General features: G+C 42.3%; 1 protein-coding gene across 2 annotated transcripts in view; it reads left to right on the forward strand.

Moving 5' to 3' along the window:
• Nucleotides 1-21,779, forward strand: part of LOC126336196 (EGFR adapter protein-like) — a 1,052,725-nt gene that overhangs the window by 671,269 nt on the left and 359,677 nt on the right. For both annotated transcript variants that reach the window (XM_049999704.1, XM_049999712.1), the window contains exon 2: nt 15,944-16,024. In XM_049999704.1, the coding sequence (XP_049855661.1) occupies nt 15,944-16,024 (81 nt within the window). The remainder of the gene's footprint in view (nt 1-15,943; nt 16,025-21,779) is intronic.

Here is a 21,779-nt window from a genome sequence, read left to right on the forward strand (position 1 = left end):
CTAAGGACATCACACACATCCATGCCCGCGGCAGGATTCTAACCTGCGACCGTAGTTCGAATCCTCCCTCGGGCATGTGTGTGTGTGTGTGTGTTTGTCCTATTTAGGTTAAGTAGTGTGTAAGCTTAGGGTTTGATGACCTTAGAAGCTACGTCCCATAAGATATCACACACACGCAAACTTAGCAGCACTGAAGGCACGTATTGCGCAATACTTTCTGAACGTGACCCCGGAAACTCTTCGATCACTTGTGGAACATGCTGTTTCTCGATTTCAACTTGTTGCAGAAAACGGTGGACAGCATATTGAACATTTTTTGCGCTAGTCACACGGAAATTAATAATCTAATTACATTTTGATTGATGCATTTTTGGGGTTCTTGGCCTTAGGATGATTAAAAACCGATTTTTCCCATCCTAAGTGATGTGTCTTTGCGGTGGTTGATGGGCTTACGTAACTAACAGTTACGTGTACACCCATGCACACTGAGTAGTGCAGTTTGTTTAAGGTCAGACATACACCTTAGGCATTGTTGCATGATTCATTTGTCACTTGTAGTCGACCACTATTAAATTATGACACTCATAGCGTCATCTATTGTTACATTTTGTAACTATATACTTCTCTTCTATCATACTTTTCCCCCTTCTCCGATAATACCGTGTTGCAATTTGACGCCTTTCTGACCATTGGTGTTATTTCTTCAGTTAAGCTTTAATTATAATCGCCCTGTACATGCATGTCACATCTATCGATTTCCGTCATGTTCCGGTAATTCCTTCGTGGTGCGCCGTTTTTTTCTTTTCTTGTTTTTGTTTTTTCTTAACGTGTATTTTGACAAACATTTCACCTCTGCCTGTTTTTCTTTCTACCTGATGGCTGTGGACGACCAACAGCAATCCGAAGAATTTTACTCAATAGGACAACTTCCCCAGAAAAAAAACACGCACCACATGTCTCTGACGGTGTTCAGCTAACTACGTAAAGCACTTCCTGCAGACGGGTCGAAACATAGATCGTGTAAAAAAAAACTGAAGAGAAACATGACGCTGCCCAATCACATAGAACATTTTACCTTCACCGTCAACGACCACTTAAGTCTGCAGACTTACATAAACAGAACTATCATAGGGAGAATGAAACTATCACAGAAGATTAGTAGTTGTGATAGGTTATGACTGGGATTTATTGCGAGGAAAGAGGTGTCTTGCAAAATCTTCATTCGAAGTATTCTTGTGTTTCGATCAATTAACATATGTGTGACATAATCGAGAGATGACTTCGTGCACAAAATGCTGAACCGGTAACACTTTAGCAATTATGGCCAGCTACAGAGGCAGCATCATTCAATATTTATTCAGGGTACTTTCAACGACTTTCATGTGATCAAAAGAATAGTGGCACGTTTCGTCACAGCCCTCAGACTGCAGAGGCAACCGCTTTAAGAGAACCGTTGTCTGTTACACAGAGTTGTACCGAAGAAGACCCGAAGACTGTTCTTTGCCACAAGAGTCAGATAACGTATGTTTTCCTCTTACATGCATGGTGATTAACGAACGTGTCACATATTGCAACAGGAGGCAATATTGGCCAAAAGTAGAAGAAGATGCCCTAAAATGATGTACCTAGAAAACAATATCTCTTGAGGTATGGCCCAGCCTTTCCTCTGAATCCTATCTTTTACACAAAAGTAGACATTACTGCGAGTTTCACTTCATCCATCCTTGCTAGGAGGAAGCTTAGGAGGACAGCCGTACCAGAAATAAATAAACCAACATTTGTATTTTCATCTCTGATTTATTCCAGAAGCAACCAGTTTCGGCATTCCATTATGCCAATATGAGGTTTTGCTTCACTCAGATTGTTTACAAATGTATAGCTGTGTTATGTACGGTGGCGGTTTTGCACAATATTGTGTCTGGAAACATAAACTGATGATGGCTGAATGAAATGACGAAACCAGTTGCCTGTGCAAAAAATTAGGAATTAAAATACAGCTCTTGGTTTATTTACTCCAGGTTGTAACACTACAAGTGGATTAGCACCCATCAAGAGTCACTCTTCAGTCCTTCTTCATAATCAACGACGCCCTCCTGCAGATACAACTGGCCTTCATTCGGATAGGGTCACATTCATCCGTCACACGGACTCGTACGATCTGTACGTTGTCGATGTGTTCGGCATACACCAATGCCTTTAAATATCCCAATAGGCAGAAATCCAACACATTCCGCTCTGGCGAACGGAGAAGCCGTACCACTAGTCCACCTCGACCAAGCCACCGCCAATGAAACGATGGTATGTCGTACTGTTGCATGACCCGCAGAAAATTAAAGTGCTGCGCCCGTCGTGTATAAACCACAATCGTTGCCTTCCTGCCTCGAATAGCTCCGGTAATTCACCACACATAAATCATCTGCTAATCTCTTTGGTAAAGAGTATGGCCCTATGACTCTCTCACCGACAAAACCTGCCCATACACTGAGGTGTCAAAAGTCTTGGGATACCTTCCAGTATCTTGTCGAGCCTCCTTTCGCCCGGTGTAGTGCAGTCGTTGAAACTACTCTGCAGAAATAATGAGTGATGCTGCCTCTATAGCAGGCCATAATTGCTAAAGTGTTACGGGGTCGGCATTTTGTGCACGAAGGATCTCTCGAGTATGTCATGCAAATTTTCGATGGGAACCAGATTATTCACTCGAACTGTCGAAAATGTTCTTCAAACTAACTGTGGCCCAGTGACAGTGGCATTATAATCCATAAAAATTCCATCGTTGTTTGGGAACGTTAATAACCATTTCCAGTTAGTGATCGGTTCCGTAGGACCAGAAGACCCAGTCCATTCTATGTAAACATAGCCCACACCATTATGCCCATTATGCAGTCGCCTCCTACTTGCACAGTGCCTTGTTGACGACTTGGGTCCATGGCTTCATGGGGTTTGCGCCACACTCGAACCCTGCTGTCAGCTCCTACCATTTGAACTCGGGGACTCATCTGAGCAGGCCATGGTTTTTCCAGCCGTCTAGGATCTAATCGATATGTTCACAAGCCCCTCCCGCCGGAGATTCGAGTCCGCCCTCGGGCATGGGTGTGTGTGTGTTGTTCTTAGCATAAGTTAGTTCAAGTCCTTGTATTGGACGTCACGGAATTTAGCTCTGTGATCGGTTACGTCACGGCAGAGGATCCAGTCCATTGCATATAAGCATAGTCCACACCATTATGCAGCCACCTCCAACTTGCACAGTCCCTTGTGAAATTAAAAGTTGTATATTTTGTAATGGAAGCCATATAACCTACATTCACAACAGTGGAAATTAAAATGTCCTTTGGTGCCTCTCCTGCTCCCAGTTGGCTGGTTTGACATCCTATCCCCTCACAATTAATACTAGGTAGCATTATTTCTGACCGGGAGAATAAGAGATGTTCATAAAATTTGCGCTCTTTATTGCCTATTAGCTAATAACTCTCTTTTGTGTGACATGAAATCAAATTTAGGAAACATAAAATCAGTAAAGACACAAGACAACCAAGACTGTACACATCTATTCAACTTTTTGGTCCCAGTATTTTTTTTCCTCGCTAAGCACAATGGGGTGTAGGGCTTTACATCAGGAAAGAAATGGAACCCAGCGTAGTTGTAATAAGGTATGTAAACGAACGACTGATGTGGATAGATTTGACAGTGTCAAGCAAGAAAATTAGCATTGTGTCAGTATATTCGCATTGTGAAGGGACAGATCAAGATAAGATGGATAGTTTTTATGAGGCACTCAGTGATGTAGTTGTTAAAGTAAAGGACAAGGACAGTGTTCTGCTCATCGGTGATTTTAATGCCGGGATTGGAAATCGAACAGAAGGGTATGAAAAGGTTATGGGTAAATTTGGAGAGGATATGGAGGCTAACAGGAACGGAAAACAACTCTTGGATTTCTGTGCCAGTATGGGCTTAGTAATCACAAACACCTTTTTTGAACATAAGAACATTCACCGGTATACTTGGGAAGGCAGAGGAACCAGATCTGTCATTGACTATATAACAACAGATCAGGAATACAGGAAGGCTGTGAGGGACACACGTGTATTCAGGGGATTCTTTGATGGCACTGATCATTATTTAATCTGCAGTGAAATTGGGATTGTGAGGCCAAAAGTGCAGGAGGTCAGGTCCATATGTAGGAGGATAAGAGTGGAGAAACTTCAGGATAAGGAAATCAGGCACAAGTACATAGCAATGATCTCAGAAAGGTACCAGTTAGTTGAAAGTAGTAAATTACAGTCATTGGAAAAGGAATGGACAAGGTACAGGGACACAGTACTAGTAGTGGCTAAAGAATGTCTTGGAACAGTAGCGTGTAAAAGTAGGATGAAGCAAACAGCTTGGTGGAATGACACAGCCAAGGCAGTCTGTAAAAGGAAAAAGAAGGCGTAACAAAAATAGCTACATACTAGAACTCGGGTAGACAGAGAAAGTTATGTTGAAGAAAGAAACAAAGCCAAACAGATAATTGCAGCATCCAAGAATAAATCTTGGAAAGACTTTGGAAACAGGTTGGAGACTTTGCGTCAAGCTGCTGGAAAACCATTCTGGAGTGTAATTAGCAGTCTTCGAAAGGGTGGTAAGAAGGAAATGACAAGTATTTTGGACAGGTCAGGAAAACAGCTGGCGAATCCTGTGGATTCCTTGGGCAGATGGAGGTAATATTTTGAAGAGTTGCTCAATGTAGGTGAAAATACGACCAGTAATGTTTCAGATTTCGAGGTACAATGGGATAGGAATGATGATGGAAATAGGATCACATTTGAGGAAGTGGAGAAAATAGTCAATAGATTGCAGTGCAATAAAGCAGCTGGGGTGGATGAAATTAAGTCGGAACGCATCAAATACAATGAAATGTCAGGTCTTAAATGGCTACACAGGATAATTGAAATGGCGTGGTAGTCGGGACAGGTTCCATCAGACTGGACAAAAGCAGTAATCACACCAATCTTTAAACATGGAAACAGAAAAGATTGTAACAACTACAGAGGTATCTCTTTAATCAGCGTTGTGGGTAACATCTTCACAGGTATTGTTGAAAGCAAAGTGCGAGTATTAGTTGAAGACCAATTGGATGAAAATCAGTGTGGGTTTAGGTCTCTTAGAGGTTGTCAGGACCAGATCTTTAGCTTACGGCAAATAATGGAGAAGTGTTATGAGTGGAACATGGAATTGTATCTATGCTTTATAGATCTAGAAAAGGCATATGACTGGGTTCCTAGGAGGAAGTTACTGTCTGTTCTACGAGGTTGTGGAATAGGAGGCAAACTTTTGCAAGCAATTAAAGGTCTTTACATGGATAGTCAGGCGGCAGTTAAAGTTGATGGTAAACTGAGTTCATCGTTCAGAGTAGTTTCAGGGGTAAGACAAGGCTGCAACCTGTCTCCATTGTTGTTCATATTATTTATGGATCATATGTTGAAAACAATGGACTGGCTGGGTGAGATTAAGATATGTGAACACAAAATAAGCAGTCTTGCATATGCGGATGATATGTTGTGATGGCAGATTCGATTGAAAGATTGCAAAGTAATATTTCAGAGCTAGATCAGAAATGTAAGGAGTATGGTATGAAGATTGGCATCTCCAAAACGAAACTAATGTCAGTGGGAAAGAGATATAAACGAGTGCCAAATAGGAGGAACAAAGTTAGAACAGGTGGACGGTTTCAAGTACTTAGGATGCATATTCTCACAGGATGGCAACATAGTGACAGAACTGGAAGCGAGGTGTAGCAAAGCTAATGCAGTGAGCGCTCAGCTACGATCTACTTTCTTCTGCAAGAAGGAAGTCAGTACCAAGACTAAGTTATCTGTGCACCGTTCAATCTTTCGACCAACTTTGTTGTATGGGAGTGAAAGCTGGGTGGATTCAGGTTACCTTATCAACAAGGTTGAGGTTACGGATATGAAAGTAGCTAGGATGATTGCAGGTACTAGCAGATGGTAACAATGGCAGGAAATCAAAGAAAAACTGGGAATGAACTCTATACATGTAGCAGTCAGGGCGAACAGGCATAGATGATGGGGTCATGTTACACGCATGGGAGAAGCAATGTTACCCAAGAGACGCATAGGTTTAGCAGTAAGAGGTAGGAGGAGTCGGGGTAGACCAAGGAGAAGGTATCTGGATTCGGTTAAGAATGATTTTGAAGTAATAGGCTTAACATCAGAAGAGGCACCAATGTTAGCACTGAATAGGGGATCATGGAGGAATTTTATAAGGGGGACTATGCTCCAGACTGAACTCTAAAAGGCATAATCAGTCTTAAATGATGATGATGATGATGATGATGATGATGATGATCTAATCTTGCTACAGCTTTACACGGCCTGCCTGACCTTCTGCGAAATAATTTATTACCTCATCAAAGTTCGTCGAATGTTTTTATACATGAAAAATCAAAATGTCGTTGTCTAATGCTGAAAAAGTTGTTAACACGAGAAGTACTTAAGACTGGTGTGGTTTCTCGATTTGGTTATGTTTATTTTGTCAATGTTATCTGTATAAAACGAAATAGGCCTTTCTAATATTGCAGCAATTGTAACACACACGAAATAAGCGAGGCTGTTTTGGCGCAAATGGTCATTTTTATGTACCTCGTTAACATAGATAACACAATACAACCCAGTTCACGAAGTACCAATATCAAATGCGTATTAGGTCCATTACAAGCGAAAATTCTTATGTTAGGAAACAGTTTCACATTCCATTCATACGCCACAGTTTCTCAAGGATGCGATTGACAAGTAGAAGTACGAAATTTTTGTATAAATTCGGGATCGTCTTATTTTTCCATATCATATGTGTGATGTCATCGTTTTCTTCTCCTTCCTCGTTCTAAAAAACAATCTTGTCATCACTAATTCTGTAATTATTCCTGTCATGATCAAAACTTATTCTTCAGTTAACTTCACTAACACTGCCAGAATCACCGATTCAGTTATCCCGTGTTTATTCTCTGGTTAGGCGTTATTACGTGTTCCTAGAACGCGTTTTCCGCGCTATTCCGAGAACAGAAATTAAAGCTGCTGCTAACTGGGGGACTGCAGAACTGCTAGTGTAGCGATCTGGTGAAACATTTTCTGTCAAAATTTCATTTTCTTGGAAACGCCGAAAAGATAATATGTATTCCTGTTAGCCGTTTATTTCCACCCTGGTAAACTGAATCTGTGGATTTCGCTAATAACTATAACAGCACCGATGATTCGCACAGCCAATGAACCACGTAAACAAACAGCGATCGGCATTCACCCGTTCGGATTTATTCGGTTCAGCTCGTATAGCTCCGTCCCATTTGTCTGCTGTAAAGCTTTTTGTTTGTAGATGCGACGGGCATTTCCCTGGCAGAGACATCACTTACACCATGCACAAATTCAAAAATCAACTTATGATTCGTTCAGAAATCAACTTCGCGTATGTTCAAATATATTCAAAAATCAACTGGTATGCGTTTCAAAATGGTATGAATAATCGATAGACGAACGTGCGCCGGATGTTAGGCGCTTTGTGAAATTTGGTTTGTTTGTCTTCAAGAATATGAATTTGGCGGTGCCCGAAATTGCCGCCGGGGCAGATACCCCGGTTTGCCCCCTCCCCAATTTGTTCTCCCTCCTCCCCTAGATTAGGACCTGCCTCCATGTAAGGAGGCTTACTTACAAGGAAACCTCCCCATTGCACCCCCCCCCCCCCCTCTCAGATTTAGTTATAAGTTGGCACGGTGGATAGGCCTTGAAAAACTGAACACAGATCAATCGAGAAAACAGGAAGAAGTTGTGTGGAACTATGAAAAAAATAAGCAAAATACACAAACTGAGTAGTCCATGCGCAAGGCAGCAACATCAAGGATACTGTGAGCTCAGGAGCGCCGTGGTCCTGTGGTTAGCGTGAGCAGCTGCGGAACGAGAGGACCTTGGTTCAAGTCTTCCCTCTACTGAAAAGTTTAACTTCTTAATTAATTTATATGGGGCCGTTCGTTCATTGACGTCTCTGTTCACTGAAATAAGTTTAGTGTCTGTGTTTTGCGACCGCACCGCAAAACCGTGCGATTAGCTGACGAAATGACGTGCTTCTCAAATGGGAACCGAAAACATTTGATCGCAAGGTCATAGGTCCACCGATTCCTCCACAGGAAAACGCGTCTGATATATTCTATACGACACTCGTGACGGCATGTGCGTCACATGACAGGAATAAGTTGTCGACCCACCTAACTTGTACACTTGGTGAATGGGTAAAAAGATTCTTATACCTTGCCCGATTTAGGTTTTCTCGTGGATGTGATAATCACTCCCAAAAAAGTGATGAAGACATAAGAGTTTGTCACATAAACTGCAACAAATGAATGCAACAGTTTCGCAGTCGCACAGTTTTCCCTGTGCTCTGTCAAAAAAACATGTTTTTAACGTTTTCAAGTTTTTCCGTGTGTAGACCGTCAGTTACCTCACATCGGACGGACGGACGGACAGATAATAATTGTATGAAAATAAAAATTAAACTTTCCACTCGAGGGAACACTTTAACCAAGGACCTCTCGCTCCGCAGCTGCTCACACAAACCACAGGACCACGGCGCTCCTGAGTGCACAGTATCCTTGATGTTGCCTATCTTGCGCATGGACTACTCAGTTTGTATATTTTGCTTATTTTTTTCATAGTGCCACACAACTTCTTCGAGTTTTATAGATTGATCTGTGTTCAGTTTTTCAAGGCCTATCCACAGGGCCAACTTATAACTAAATCTGAGGGGGATGCGTTGGGGAGGTTCCCTTGTTAGTACTGATGTGGAGTTAAGGTTTTTCATACTGACACCTCTGTTCCTCTGTCACCCCCCTCCCACCCCGCGATACCCCTTTACATCCCACCCCCCAACCACCACCCCTCCTGGGGCCACCAACAAAACTACGACGCCGCCGTGGCGTGCGCGGCGCCGTATTTGTTCGGAAAGAGCGCGGGGGTAAAATTGTGGGACGGGCGGTGAAATATGTCAAAGTGCCAGTCGACGGCAAAAAGCGGCAGTGGACGCGGCGCCAGTTTTGCCGAGGATAATAAATTCGCTGGGACTGCAGAGGCGCAAAAAGGCCGCGTTCACCTCTCCGGCAACCGGTCGCCGGCCGGTGGGGGAATCTCGCACCAGCAGGCGGGCTTAAGTAATCGCCGCTCCCTCCCGGCGAAGTAAACGCACCGCACCGGTAGTGGACGTAACTGGCCCCGGGTTTATACTCGCTGTGTGCGAAACGCGTAAAATCGTCACTAATTGCATCTCCTCTCTGTTGTCTATGGCATTTTTGGCTTTGAGCAGCGGCTGCGAATCTCGAAATGCCAAGACAATCAGGATTATTAAATTCACAGTATACGCACATATGCAACAGTATGCAGGTAAGGGATGTCTGTAGCACGGTTTATATCTGTTACTGCCTAACCGACAAGGACGTGCAGTAGTTGTGACACGCCGTGATAAATGCAGCAGTGTGTCTACAACAGAAAGAGAAAGAGCCCGACAATGTTCTATTACAAGATTAGTGGCGAACATCTAGCGTACACAGCATCGTTTTAATGTTTATGAGTAATAACGGCCACCCACACATTTGGAGATTTTTTTAAATTTAAGTTGCAGTTGACGTTGAAACTCCAGAATTACAGCGTATACAGTCAGACTATACTACTACCTGCCTGATTTCTTCCATTCTCGTTTGATAAAGGCCGAGTGGCCATTGTGTCCAAGGCAGTGGGCCATAATAACTACGTAACTAAAAAGGGCTAAATGTAATGAAAAAACCAGCTTGAAACAGTACAACTAGAGAAAAAAAAAGATTTATTTACAGAAAAGATTCTATGTTGGTAGGAAAAAAAATCGTCGTCCCTACCGATACCGATAAAAATTAAATTGATTCAAAATTTTTAGGCACAGTTTTCGCAGTAGTAGTTATTTTCGCCGTCACCAATAGCCACGCTCTGTTCGCGGGCCCAAACTCAATCTGCTGAGCATTTACACACGATTTCAAATGGTGTGTTGTTTTTGGGGAATGAGACCAGACAGCGAGGTCATCGGTCTCATCCGATTAGGGAAGGACGGGGAAGGAAGTCGGCCGTGGCCTTTCAAAGGAACCGTCCCGGCATTTGCCTGGAGCGATTTAGGGAAATCACGGAGAACCTTAATCAGGATGGCCGGACGCGGGATTGAACCGTGGTCCTCCCGGTTTCAAATGGTGCCTGGCGCCTTCAAAAGCATAGCGATGTCTGGACTTGAACAGTTTAATTTTCTTACTAGAGAATTTATTTGCCAAGATTGCAACAAATATAAATATATAAACAACTAGTTTCGGCAAGTTAAATTGTCATCGACAGGTTATCTACTCACATGGGCAATTGTGCCATTCTTTTAGTGCACAATGATTCATGTACACTGTGTGACTAAAAGTATCCGGACACCCGGAAAAACATGCGTTATTCATATTATGAGCATTGTGCTGCCACCTACAGCCAGGTACTCCATTTCAGCGACCTCAGTAGCCATTAGACATTGTGAGAGAGCAGAAATGGGGGGCTTCGCGGAACTCAAAAATGGTTTAAATGGCTCTGAGCACTATGGGACTTAACATCTGAGGTCATCAGTCCCCTAGAACTTAGAACTACTTAAACCAAACCAACCTAAGGATATCACACACATCCATGCCCGAGGCAGGATTCGAACCTGAGACCGTAGCGGTCGCGCGGTTCCAGACTGAAGCGCCGAGAACCGCTCGGTCACAGCGGTCGGCCACGGAACTAACAGGCTTCGAACGTAGTCAGATGATGGGGTGTCACTTGTGTCATACGTCTGTAAGCGAGATTTCCACACTCCTGATCATCCCTAGGTCCACCGTTTCCGATGTGACTGTGAAGTGCAAACGTGATGGGACTCGTACAGCACAAAAGCGTACAGACCGACCTCGTCTGTTCACTGACAGAGACCAACGACAGTTGAAGAGGGTCGTAATGTGTAACAGGAAGACATCTAACCACACCATGACACAGGAATTCCAACCTGCATCAGGATCCATTGCAAATACTATGACAGTTAGGCGGGAGGTGAGAGAACTTTCATGGTCGAGCGGTTGCTCATAAGCCAAACATCACGCCGGTAAACGCCAAACGGCGCCTAGCTTGGTGTAAGGAGGGTAAACATTGGATGATTTGAACAGCGGAGAAACGTGGGTATGGGGAGTACCTGGTGAACGTCATTTGCCAGCGTATGTAGTGCCGTAGTGCCAAAAGGAAAATTCGGAAGCGCTGGTGTTATGGGGTTGTCGTGTTTTTCATGGGGGGAGGGGGGCCTTGCACCCCTTGTTGTTTTGCGCTGTACTATCACACCCCAGGCACATTGATGTTTTAAGCCCCTTCTTGGTTACCACTATCGAAGAGCAATTTCTCAACACGATCGAGCACCTGTTCATAATGCATGGCCTGTGGCGGAGTGGTTACAAGAGAATAACATCCCTTTAATGGACTGGTCTCCACGGAGTCCTGACCTGAATCCTATAGAACACCTTTGGGATGTTTTGGAACGCCGACTTCGTGCCAGACCTCACCGACCGACATAGATACCTCTCCTCAGTGTAGCACTCCGTGAAGAATGAGCTGCCATTCCCCAAGAAATCTTCGAGCAACTGATTGAACGTATGGCTGCATGAATGGAAGCTGTCATCAAGGCTAAGGGTGGCCAAAACCAATTCCAGTATTACCGATGGAGGGCGCCACGAACTTGTAAGTCATTTTCAGCCAGGTGTATAACATAGTGTATGTAGATAATGTGAAGAACCCAGCTTAACTTTCCGAAACATATTGTCTGTATTGTATCTATTTATGGTGATGGGTAAATAAACTTCTCTAGTAAGAAGATTACATTATTCACGCTCTCAATGTTAGATAACTTTTTCCGGAAATCAGCAATCCATCCCTTTCTAGCCACTGCTGTCTTCTTGTTAATACTGCGTGTAAGATGGTTCGTCTTGGACACTTCAAACGCTGCGTATCGCAGATTGTTAACTGTCATTACGGAAAAAAGACGCTCGAAAAATTTTCTTCTTTTCAGGTAAAAATGACAAGCCCTCCAAGTACCTTGTGTTGCGTTTAGCACGTAGATTTTTCTGCAAACTCCTCCTCTTCAGTGTATTCATTGGAATTCGATAGATGGATGCAGCAGATTTGGAACCCATGCCTCTGTCACTGCCTGAATTGCTCTCTCCATGTCACCTGGTTTCCATAATGGACTCTCCTCTGCGCTTGTATGTGTAATTGGTTCAAACGGTTCTGAGCACTATGGGACTCAACTGCTGTGGTTATCAGTCCCCTAGAACTTAGAACTACTTAAACTTAACTAACCTAAGGACATCACACACACCCATGCCCGAGGCAGGATTCGAACCTACGACCGTATGTGTAATTACTTTTATTATTTAATAGTATTGGTTATTACAATTAGGATATTATATTTCTGATTAATTATTAACATTATGTCTGTTTATTATGATTCCTCGCGTGTTATAGTTACATTTGATATTGTTCCACATAAATAACATCAAAAACGGAAGTATTTGCTTTCTTGGGGATCCACGTCCTCTTAAGTGTTTAATAAAAGAATACATTGTCCTTGTAGGCTATATTGTACTTCATTAAAATCGTACAGGACTTTAATAAAGCGCAATGCAGTCTACAATGGGCAATGTATTCTTTTGTAAGCAACAATTTTATTTCTAAGACTAGTGTTGAACGTCCCGTCGCCAGAGCCTGAACACAAGCTTGGATTAATGAATGGTGGGAAAGAAAACTGGCCGTGCGCTTTCTTATGAACCATCCCCGCAGTTGCCTGTAGCTATTTAGGGACATCACCGAGTACCTCAATCTGGATGGCTGAACGGGTATTTGAACTGTCGTATTCCCGGATGAGAGTCCAATGTGCTAACCACGACGCCACCTCCACCGGTTTTTCATTCCGAGCCGGTTGCTGGCCGCCGGATTGCAATTGTGCTCGGCTAGACGCCATTACACAAAATTATTATTAGTTGACATCGACCTTCGATTAAACTATTATCGATATCCGAATTTTTAATCAACACCTCTTTCAACGTAATTATACTACTATAACTTCAGTACGGTACAAGAATTTGAGATCATCGCATCAGGAGAGGTTTCATCTTACATTTCGAAACCATACAAAAATGACCGCGAGAGAAAGCAATATGCTGTCTTCTCAAACGATTATGCGCAACTGAGGGGGCATTCGGCGACAGCTCTGAAGCTTCGTGTGACTACAGCACTACGCGGACTCACAAATTGAAATGACAGTTATGTCCAATATATTTTTCTTGTCAGCTGTGTTATTTATACCGATGTTCTAATAAACTGCACCTGATGTATGATTTGTAAGATACTTGGCCTTATAAAAGAGGCGTTGACTAATCGAAACTTCGAAGATACAACATTCGCACTAAGCCATAAATGATGAAAGACGAAAACATCAACGGTTTCAGCTTGTACCAAAGTAATCACGGCAGTTCGTACCTAATGCTCACCGTTACGTCAATGTGACGACACTGTAGTGCCGCGTGGGATTAGCCGAGCAGTCTTGGGCGCTGCAATCATGGACTGTGCGGCTGGTCCCGGCGGAGGTTCGAGTCCTCCCTCGGGCAAGGGTGTGTGTGTTTGTCCTTAGGCTAATTTAGGTTAAGTAGTGTGTAAGCTTAGTGACTGATGACCTTAGATGTTAAGTCCCATCAGATTTCACACACAGACACACTATAGTGACGAATGCAAACATGTAGCTCTTATGATGGTTCGCATTAGTAAATCAACAGTACTTCTACAGTGGATAATGGCCTTTCATGAAGCTGAAAATCGTCCCACATTTGTCAATAAATTAACTGCAGTTGTAGCTGTCATTTCATTATTGTTAGATTTCAACTGTGATTCACGTTGCACTGTCCCATTAGATACAGAGTATTTAAAGGAAATCTTTTACCTTCAGTATCTGTATAGAATCAGCAACTGCCGCTAGACGAAATAAGAAAGGCACAGAAAGAAGACTACAAGTAGACCTCATCTGAAAGCGAAGACACTTCTCGCTGTCGAGGGAAACATCTACTCATTATTGAAATATTGAAAGCAACGAGAACTGCCAAATTGCTAGGTACCACACACTTGTGGAATGATTCATAGCCTTTGATCGTGTGGAAATCTTATTTTCAGTAAACGCTTGTCACTTAGTTCAAATACTTTGCTTAGTAAAAAATTAATAAGAAAGACAACTGAAGTTACCATCCAGCTATCAGCGATGAGTGTCTACGGTGTTACCCAATTGACTCTATAAACACATCCAGCAGGTGTTTCGCACAGCGGCGCTCCTCCGTCAACGAAGAAAAAACTGAGCCATTGTAAGGTAGTAAGTTCCTCAGTTGGTCAGTTTTAACGTGTTGCATCAGTCACTTGCACTCAGCATGATAATATTAAATAAGCGTATGGCATTACTGGCCGGGAGGCCCTATATGGATTTTTTGGTCGGATGGCGCAAGTCTTTTTGTGTGACGCCACTTCGGCGACTTGCACGTCGATAATGATGAAGTGACGATGAGGGCAACACTCACCCACACACAACCCCGAGCGGCTGGAAATCGATACCGAGGTCCAGTGATCCAGAGCCAGCAAAGCTAACAAGCTGCTGACCATGTATGATAATGATGTGCGACTATCAAGTTTTCACACTAACAACTTAATTTGGTCTTACTTATGACTGCGTTGTGGCTGTTTCCAGGCGACTTAACATGCCAGTGATTAATGCATAGTTCATATATTTGAAGTAAATAATACTTCTGCAGTTAACTAGCTTAAAAATTCTAGATATAAATTCTTAGATGAAGTAACATATGACCATATGGAAGTGCTTCAGTTTGCTTTTAAATTTGCCTTTCCTAAGTGGCAGGCATGCATATCGTTGGCTAAATGACCAGTTTTAGTAACAGAATGATGGTAGTAGGTTTTAATGAAATGTAGCGACGGTCATTTTCTCCAGTGTTTGTATTATCCACTTCAGTATTCCTTGTGTTCTATTGTAAGTTTAAGAAATTTCTGCTGAGGAATTTGCATTGCTTTGCTGATAAAATTCCTGACTCCTTAACTGGACACAGTGCACCACATATTATTATTAAAAATATTAGTATTATTATTACTATAAAACGCTTCTGTTTAGTTAAAATTGCTAACAAAAAATAAATTAGTGTAGAATACAGTTCCATATGACATTATTGAATGAAAAGAAGCAAAGTTTGATCTCTCAGTAATTTTTTTTTCTCTCTGAAACTTGCAATTGCACACAGTGCAATTGTGAGAATTGAGTTGTGGAGGATATTGCATAATTTAACTTGCCATCAAAATGTAAACCACACCACTCTCTGATTGCTTTGAACTGAAAACTCCACGAATTTTGATTTCTCACAGCAGAGTATGTAGTTTGGACTTTTCTGTCACACATCCCTTCATGATCCAACAAGTGAAGCACACAATGTTGTTTACAAAGACTATGTCAAAGCAGAGGTATCTGTATTTAGGTGGGATATCAAATTATATATATCTGAGGAAAGTATACACATTTCGGAATTTCTACTTCGAAACATGCTCGTAATGCATATGTGCTGTAGCTTTCTTTTTTAAGTCGTTACAAGTTTAGCTACTTGTAAATTTCATTACTATGTATGTGAATCAGGCAATTTGAATCAGATGTCCATGGTACTATTACATGAACCACGTAACGAAACGAGTCGTTTACTGATGGGCACTTCTCAATAGCTATGGAGTAATATAATTTGTCTGCTTAAAACGATCGCATAGGTTTCACATAACGGAAGTTATTAACATTGTCTTTTCTGTTTCAGTACATGGGTTCATTTCCCGTGTCGGGACAGGACCACGCCAGCCGTGCCGAGTACATGAGATCGCAGTTACTACGTATGAGGGTAAGTCTATTTCCTCTAATATGCTCGTTAATGACGGATTTTTCCTTTGTGTTAATGTATTGTGATCCAATTTTGTCGTTCCACTGGAACTTAACACATGGTTATGTATAGCTGTGTTGTTAGTAATACGTTCTCGATCCGTTTATCAGACCCAATACGCACCTAGGAGCGCAAATTTTAAGGTTTCTACAATATTATGTTTCACAAAAATCATGACTGGCTGAGAAGCTATAATCAGTTGTCATTCCAAATGCTTGAGGTGGTCTGTTGCTGTACGGATTGATTAATGCCGTTCTTAATGCTTGAGGATGGTTTTTTTATTGTGGAACTGGTAGGGCTTAATTTAATAAAGTAGGCACATGAAACTGTTCCTCCAAATCATGATTTCTGAAAAAATTGTAGAAGATTTAAATTATTGTTTCCTCAAAATAAGATTACGTATTCTTGTGTACTCTGTTTGTTGTGATGTGTGTTGATCATCGTAAAGATTATCTTTTGTACACATATAGTAGAAATCCAAACATACTTGATATAGGAATCCTACATTTGGACTGAATGGAACTGTTAAATAAAATTGTAGATATAGATGGATACAGCTCAGACACCGAAATACGTACCGGTTGGAACAAACTGCTTATCAGAAGTAGATGTAATGCAGTAGAAGTAACGCATTTTACTGAAAGAAACTCACTTGTATTGAAATGTGCAGATGAAACAATTAAAGAACCGTACAAGAAATTGAACTTTGAAATTCAAGCATGCTATCGAACTCTGTGGAACCAGAGCTTCTAAGCGTCGCCTCAGAGGCTTAGAGAGGGTCTGGATATGATCATGGGGATAAATCTCTCTGCGCCATTTATACACGAGTTCGCTGTTCGTCCACTTATTCGTTGCACTAGGAAGAAATGAATCTATTTCTACTTAGCTACTCCGCAAGCCACCGTACGGTGCTGACGCGTCAGCAATATGATTGTATCCTTTTAATGCAACAGATAAGTTGACGAACAGCAATGTACACGAAGTTAAGTGGTCTGGCTGGCCGAGTAGGCAGTGCCAAACAATCTTCTTGGAAGATGAATAAAATGTTCTCGGGTTTCCAACCGCGTCAGTTGCTTAAAACTACACGAGCTTTCGGCCAAGCACTCCTTGGCCATTGTCACGTCATACCACTTGACAACGGCCAAGGGGTGCTTGGCCGAAAGCTCGTATAGTTTTAAGCAATAATGACCTGGTGGATGACATCGGAAGTTCACTGAGGCTTTTTGCAGATGATGCTGTGGTGTATCGAGAGGTTGCAACAATGGAAAATTGTACTGAAATGCAGGAGGATCTGCAGCGAATTGACGCATGGTGCACGGAATGGCAATTGAATCTCAATGTAGCGAAGTGTAATGTGATGCGAATACATAGAAAGATAGGTCCCTTATCATTTAGCTACAAAATAGCAGGTCAGCAACTGGAAGCAGTTAATTCCATAAATTATCTGGGAGTACGCATTAGGAGTGATTTAAAATGGAATGATCATATAAAGTTGATCGTCGGTAAAGCAGATGCCAGACTGAGATTCATTGGAAGAATCCTAAGGAAATGCAATCCGACAACAAAGGAAGTAGGTTACAGTACGCTTGTTCGCCCAATGCTTGAATACTGCTCAGCAGTGTGGGATCCGCACCAGGTGGGGTTGATAGAGGAGATAGAGAAGATCCAACGGAGAGCAGCGCGCTTCGTTACGGGATCGTTTGGTGATTGCGAAAGCGTTACGGAGATGATAGATAAACTCCAGTGGAAGACTCTGCAGGAGAGACGCTCAGTAGCTCGGTACGGGCTTTTGTTGAAGTTTCGAGAACATGCCTTCACCGAGGAGTCGAGCAGTATATTGCTCCCTCCTACGTATATCTCGCGAAGAGACCATGAGGATAAAATCAGAGAGATTAGAGCCCACACAGAAGCATACCGACAGTCCTTCTTTCCACGTACAATACGAGACTGGAATAGAAGGGAGAACCGATAGAGGTACTCAGGGTACCCTCCGCCACACACCGTCAGGTGGCTTGCGGAGTACGGATGTAGATGTAGATGTAGATGTAGAAATGACGCGGTTGGAAACCCGAGAACACTGTATTCAATGTTATCGCCGCGAGACTCTGCATTCATTCTTGGAAGATGGTTTGCATATTTCTCTACATATATAGCCGAGCATCCTGGGAGTACGTTCCTGAAATGTGAAGTATGAAATGCCTGAAAAACTGCGCCAACTTCAACATTCCAGAGTAGCACTTCAACTATTTTTGTAAAATATGCCAATCCCTGTCTTCCCCTTCTGTTTTGAATGTCTATAGCTGCCTCTAGCAACACGGAAGCTAGTCTCGTGCAGCGAGCGGTCGAGATGTTCACAGTGACATAGGAGACTGCAGAAGGCTTGTCCAGTCAGCTAACGTGGAGACGGCTAAATGTAAGTTTGAAAAAGTTTTGGAACTTGGTCGTGAAATAATTGAACAAAGACAAGACCTGAGTAATTACAGCACCTAATTTCTCGCCTGAGAAAGAACTGGATTACGACTTAAGCTGACTGCACTACTCCTACGGAAGGAGGAACGCTAAGTATGAGCGCGAGCAGAGGCAGAGCGAATACTACAAGTCCAGGCCCCGCGACTGAGCTTCACAGATGTCCCTCCTGGACCGCTGTCTGCTCTGAACTCTCTCTTTGGTGGTGCTTCCGGTCTCCGTCCTGAGGTGTACTGTGCGACCATACATGGTCACTGCCAACGCACCGCCATGCCTTGGGGTTCTGCACGTGAGCTCAAGTGCCACATCGTGAGCCTACATAACATTTTCGGCCAACGTCCAAACCAACGCCTTTCCTGAAGTGTCTCCTTTGTACTCTGAGTTCTATGTAGAAAACTTATTCGTGTTGGCAGCTGTACTGTTGCCTTTCAGGCGTTGCATTTTTTTTTAATTATGCGACAAATTATTCCCCGATGGCTTTACACATGTCCTAGCATCATGTGTATTCTTCCACTCAGCGTTTTTCACTGACTTCCTCGTCGATTCTGCGTAAGACCTGTCGTCTAATTTCACAAAATTTTTAACATCCTTCCGCAGCACAATACATCGAAATGCTTCAAGTCTCTATTTTTTCGTTTCTTTTTTTCTTTTTTTTATACTCCATGTTTCACCTCCTTTCAGTACTCCTTTCAGTACTGTTTTTCAGGTCCTAGGTACACTTTCAGAAATTTCTACCTCCAATTAAGGCCTATCTTTGATTCTCGTAGCCCTCTTTTTGCTTGGAATGCCTTCTTTACCAGCAACAGTCCAGCTCTTATATCCTCTTATATCATTCGTTTCAGATGCAACATTATTTCTTCAGGTCTTCTGCTTCGAGGTTCCCGGTGTTGGTGCTAAATTATCGTTAATTTCGTTTCAGCTACTTAGAATTACATTCGCCTTTCTTTGGTTAAGTGTTAGTTGGTTTTTGGGGGAGGAGACCAGACAGCGAGGTCCTCGGTCTCATCGGATTAGGGGCGGAAGGAAGTCGGCCGTGCCCTTTGAAAGGAACCATCCCGGCATTTGCCTGGAGCGATTTAGGGAAATCACGGAAAACCTAAATCAGGATGGCCGGACGCGGGATTGAACCGTCGTCCTCCCGAATGCGAGTCCAGTGTGCTAACCACTGCGCCACCTCGCTCGGTGTTAAGTGTTAGTCCACCGTCTGATATCACTGGACTGTTTGTTCGATTCACCAGGTGTTCCAATTCTTCCTCATTTCCACTGGGGACGGCAGTTATCGTCGAACCTTGTAAAGGCTCTAAAACCTTCTTGTAGTTGCTGTTGTTCACATTGCCCTAAATATATAGGATTTCGGGTCACATTCTATATCCAATGGAGTGCGAAACTATTATATTAGCCGTTTGTGAACTATACTGCTGAAAAGTGGTGGCTGTCAGACCATTCTAATATTTTTTTCTTTGTTGTTTGCAGTACATACTTGTTGGCTGCGGTTCATAACGTAGAGTCACCATTTTATTAGTTAGGTGGTACTTCAGAAGAGTCTAAACCTTTCGAACTAAATACAGAACACATAATGATTATTACACTCATGGTAAATGAAAACAAATACAATTTTTCCGTATTAATGAGGGCGAAAAGATGAAACATAATTAAACCGAATACGTCGTTGGCCAAACGCACTAGTATAATGGCAGATCACCTTTTTGACGACACTTTTTTAATTAGAAAAACAGTTTCAACGTGTTTAACAAATTATCTTGAGATCCAGAAGCAAGGTGCATAACGCAGATGGTGAAAGAGGCTAGCATACGACAATAAACCACTCGAAATATACATGTTTTGCTTCAAGATAAACTACGTTGTCAGCCAAGTAACATTTTCGTATGCCAGGGGTCTCGCGGAAGTGAAAACTAACTTCCTGATGTTAAAATAAATAAAACAGAATGAAATGTGACCTTAATACACATCAAGTTTTACAAGATGAGAGTCAAAACCTTTGAAGACAGTTGACATTTTCTAAATCTGTATGGACTGGGCGTCAATAGACGTTATCTTCGAGGAAACTCATAATGTTCGAACATAATAAGTGTTCCAAGATACTAGTGCATATCGACGTTACTAATACGCTTGTAAATTAATGGGTTACTCCTACTGTCTTCCTTGAATATTTTAGTGACCTTTGCAGTTTTCCAATCTTTGGGTACGGACCTTTCGTTGGGGGAGCGGTTGTTATGTGAGTGTTAAGTATGCAGATGGTACATCAGCATACTCTGAAAGCAATCTAATTAGTATACAGTATTCTGAAAGCAACCTAATTAGTATACAGTCTGGATCGGAAGACTTGATTTTATTAAGTGATTTAAGTGGCTTCACTACTCTGAGCATATTTCCTTCCAAGTTACTCATGTTGGCAGCTGTTTTTGATTCTGATTCTCGAGTTCTTACTTCGCCTTCTTTGGCAAAGGAATTTCGAAGGGCTGTGTTTAGTAACTATGCTTTGGCAGCAATGTCGTCTATAGTATTTCCAGTGCTACACGCAGAGAAGGCATTTATTGTGTCTTGCGCCTAGCACACTTTACGTACGACAGAATCTCTTTAAATTTTCTGCCAGGTTTTAAGACAAAGTTTCGTTGTGGAAAGTATTACAAGCATCTGACATTGAAGTCCGCCCTAAATTTCGATCTTCTGTAAAAGATATCCGATCTTGGGGATTTTGCGCCCGTTCGAATTTGTTATGCTTTTTTTCGTTATTTCTGAAATACTGTTCTGACCCGTTTTGTGTACCACAAGGATCAGCTCAGTTGTTTGTTCGTTTATTTGGTATAAATCTCTCAGTTTCTGTCGAAAGTATTTCTTTTAATTCAAGCCACATCTCTCCTACACTTGCATTGTTAGTTTGGAAAGAGTGGAAACTGTCTCTCAGGAAGGCGTCAAGCGAATTTTTATCTGAGTTGATAAGGACACAAGTACGTTTTCACAACCGTTTACTATTCGAGTGGGCTCACGAACTAACTGCTCGAGATGATTTTCAGAGAATGCGTTTAGCACAATTTCGGACGACGTTTTGTGAATACTTCAGTACTAAAACAAGCATTTTCACTAACGTATGGAGGGTAAGTTAAAGTCACCACCAACAATAATTGAATGAGTTGGGTACGTGTTTGAAATTAGACTCAAGTTTTCTTGGAAACTTTCAGCAATTGTTTCAACAGAGTTGGGCGGTCGGTAAAAGGATGCAATTATTATT

Source organism: Schistocerca gregaria, chromosome 1 (assembly GCF_023897955.1).
Source record: "Schistocerca gregaria isolate iqSchGreg1 chromosome 1, iqSchGreg1.2, whole genome shotgun sequence".
NCBI lineage: Eukaryota > Metazoa > Arthropoda > Insecta > Orthoptera > Acrididae > Schistocerca > Schistocerca gregaria.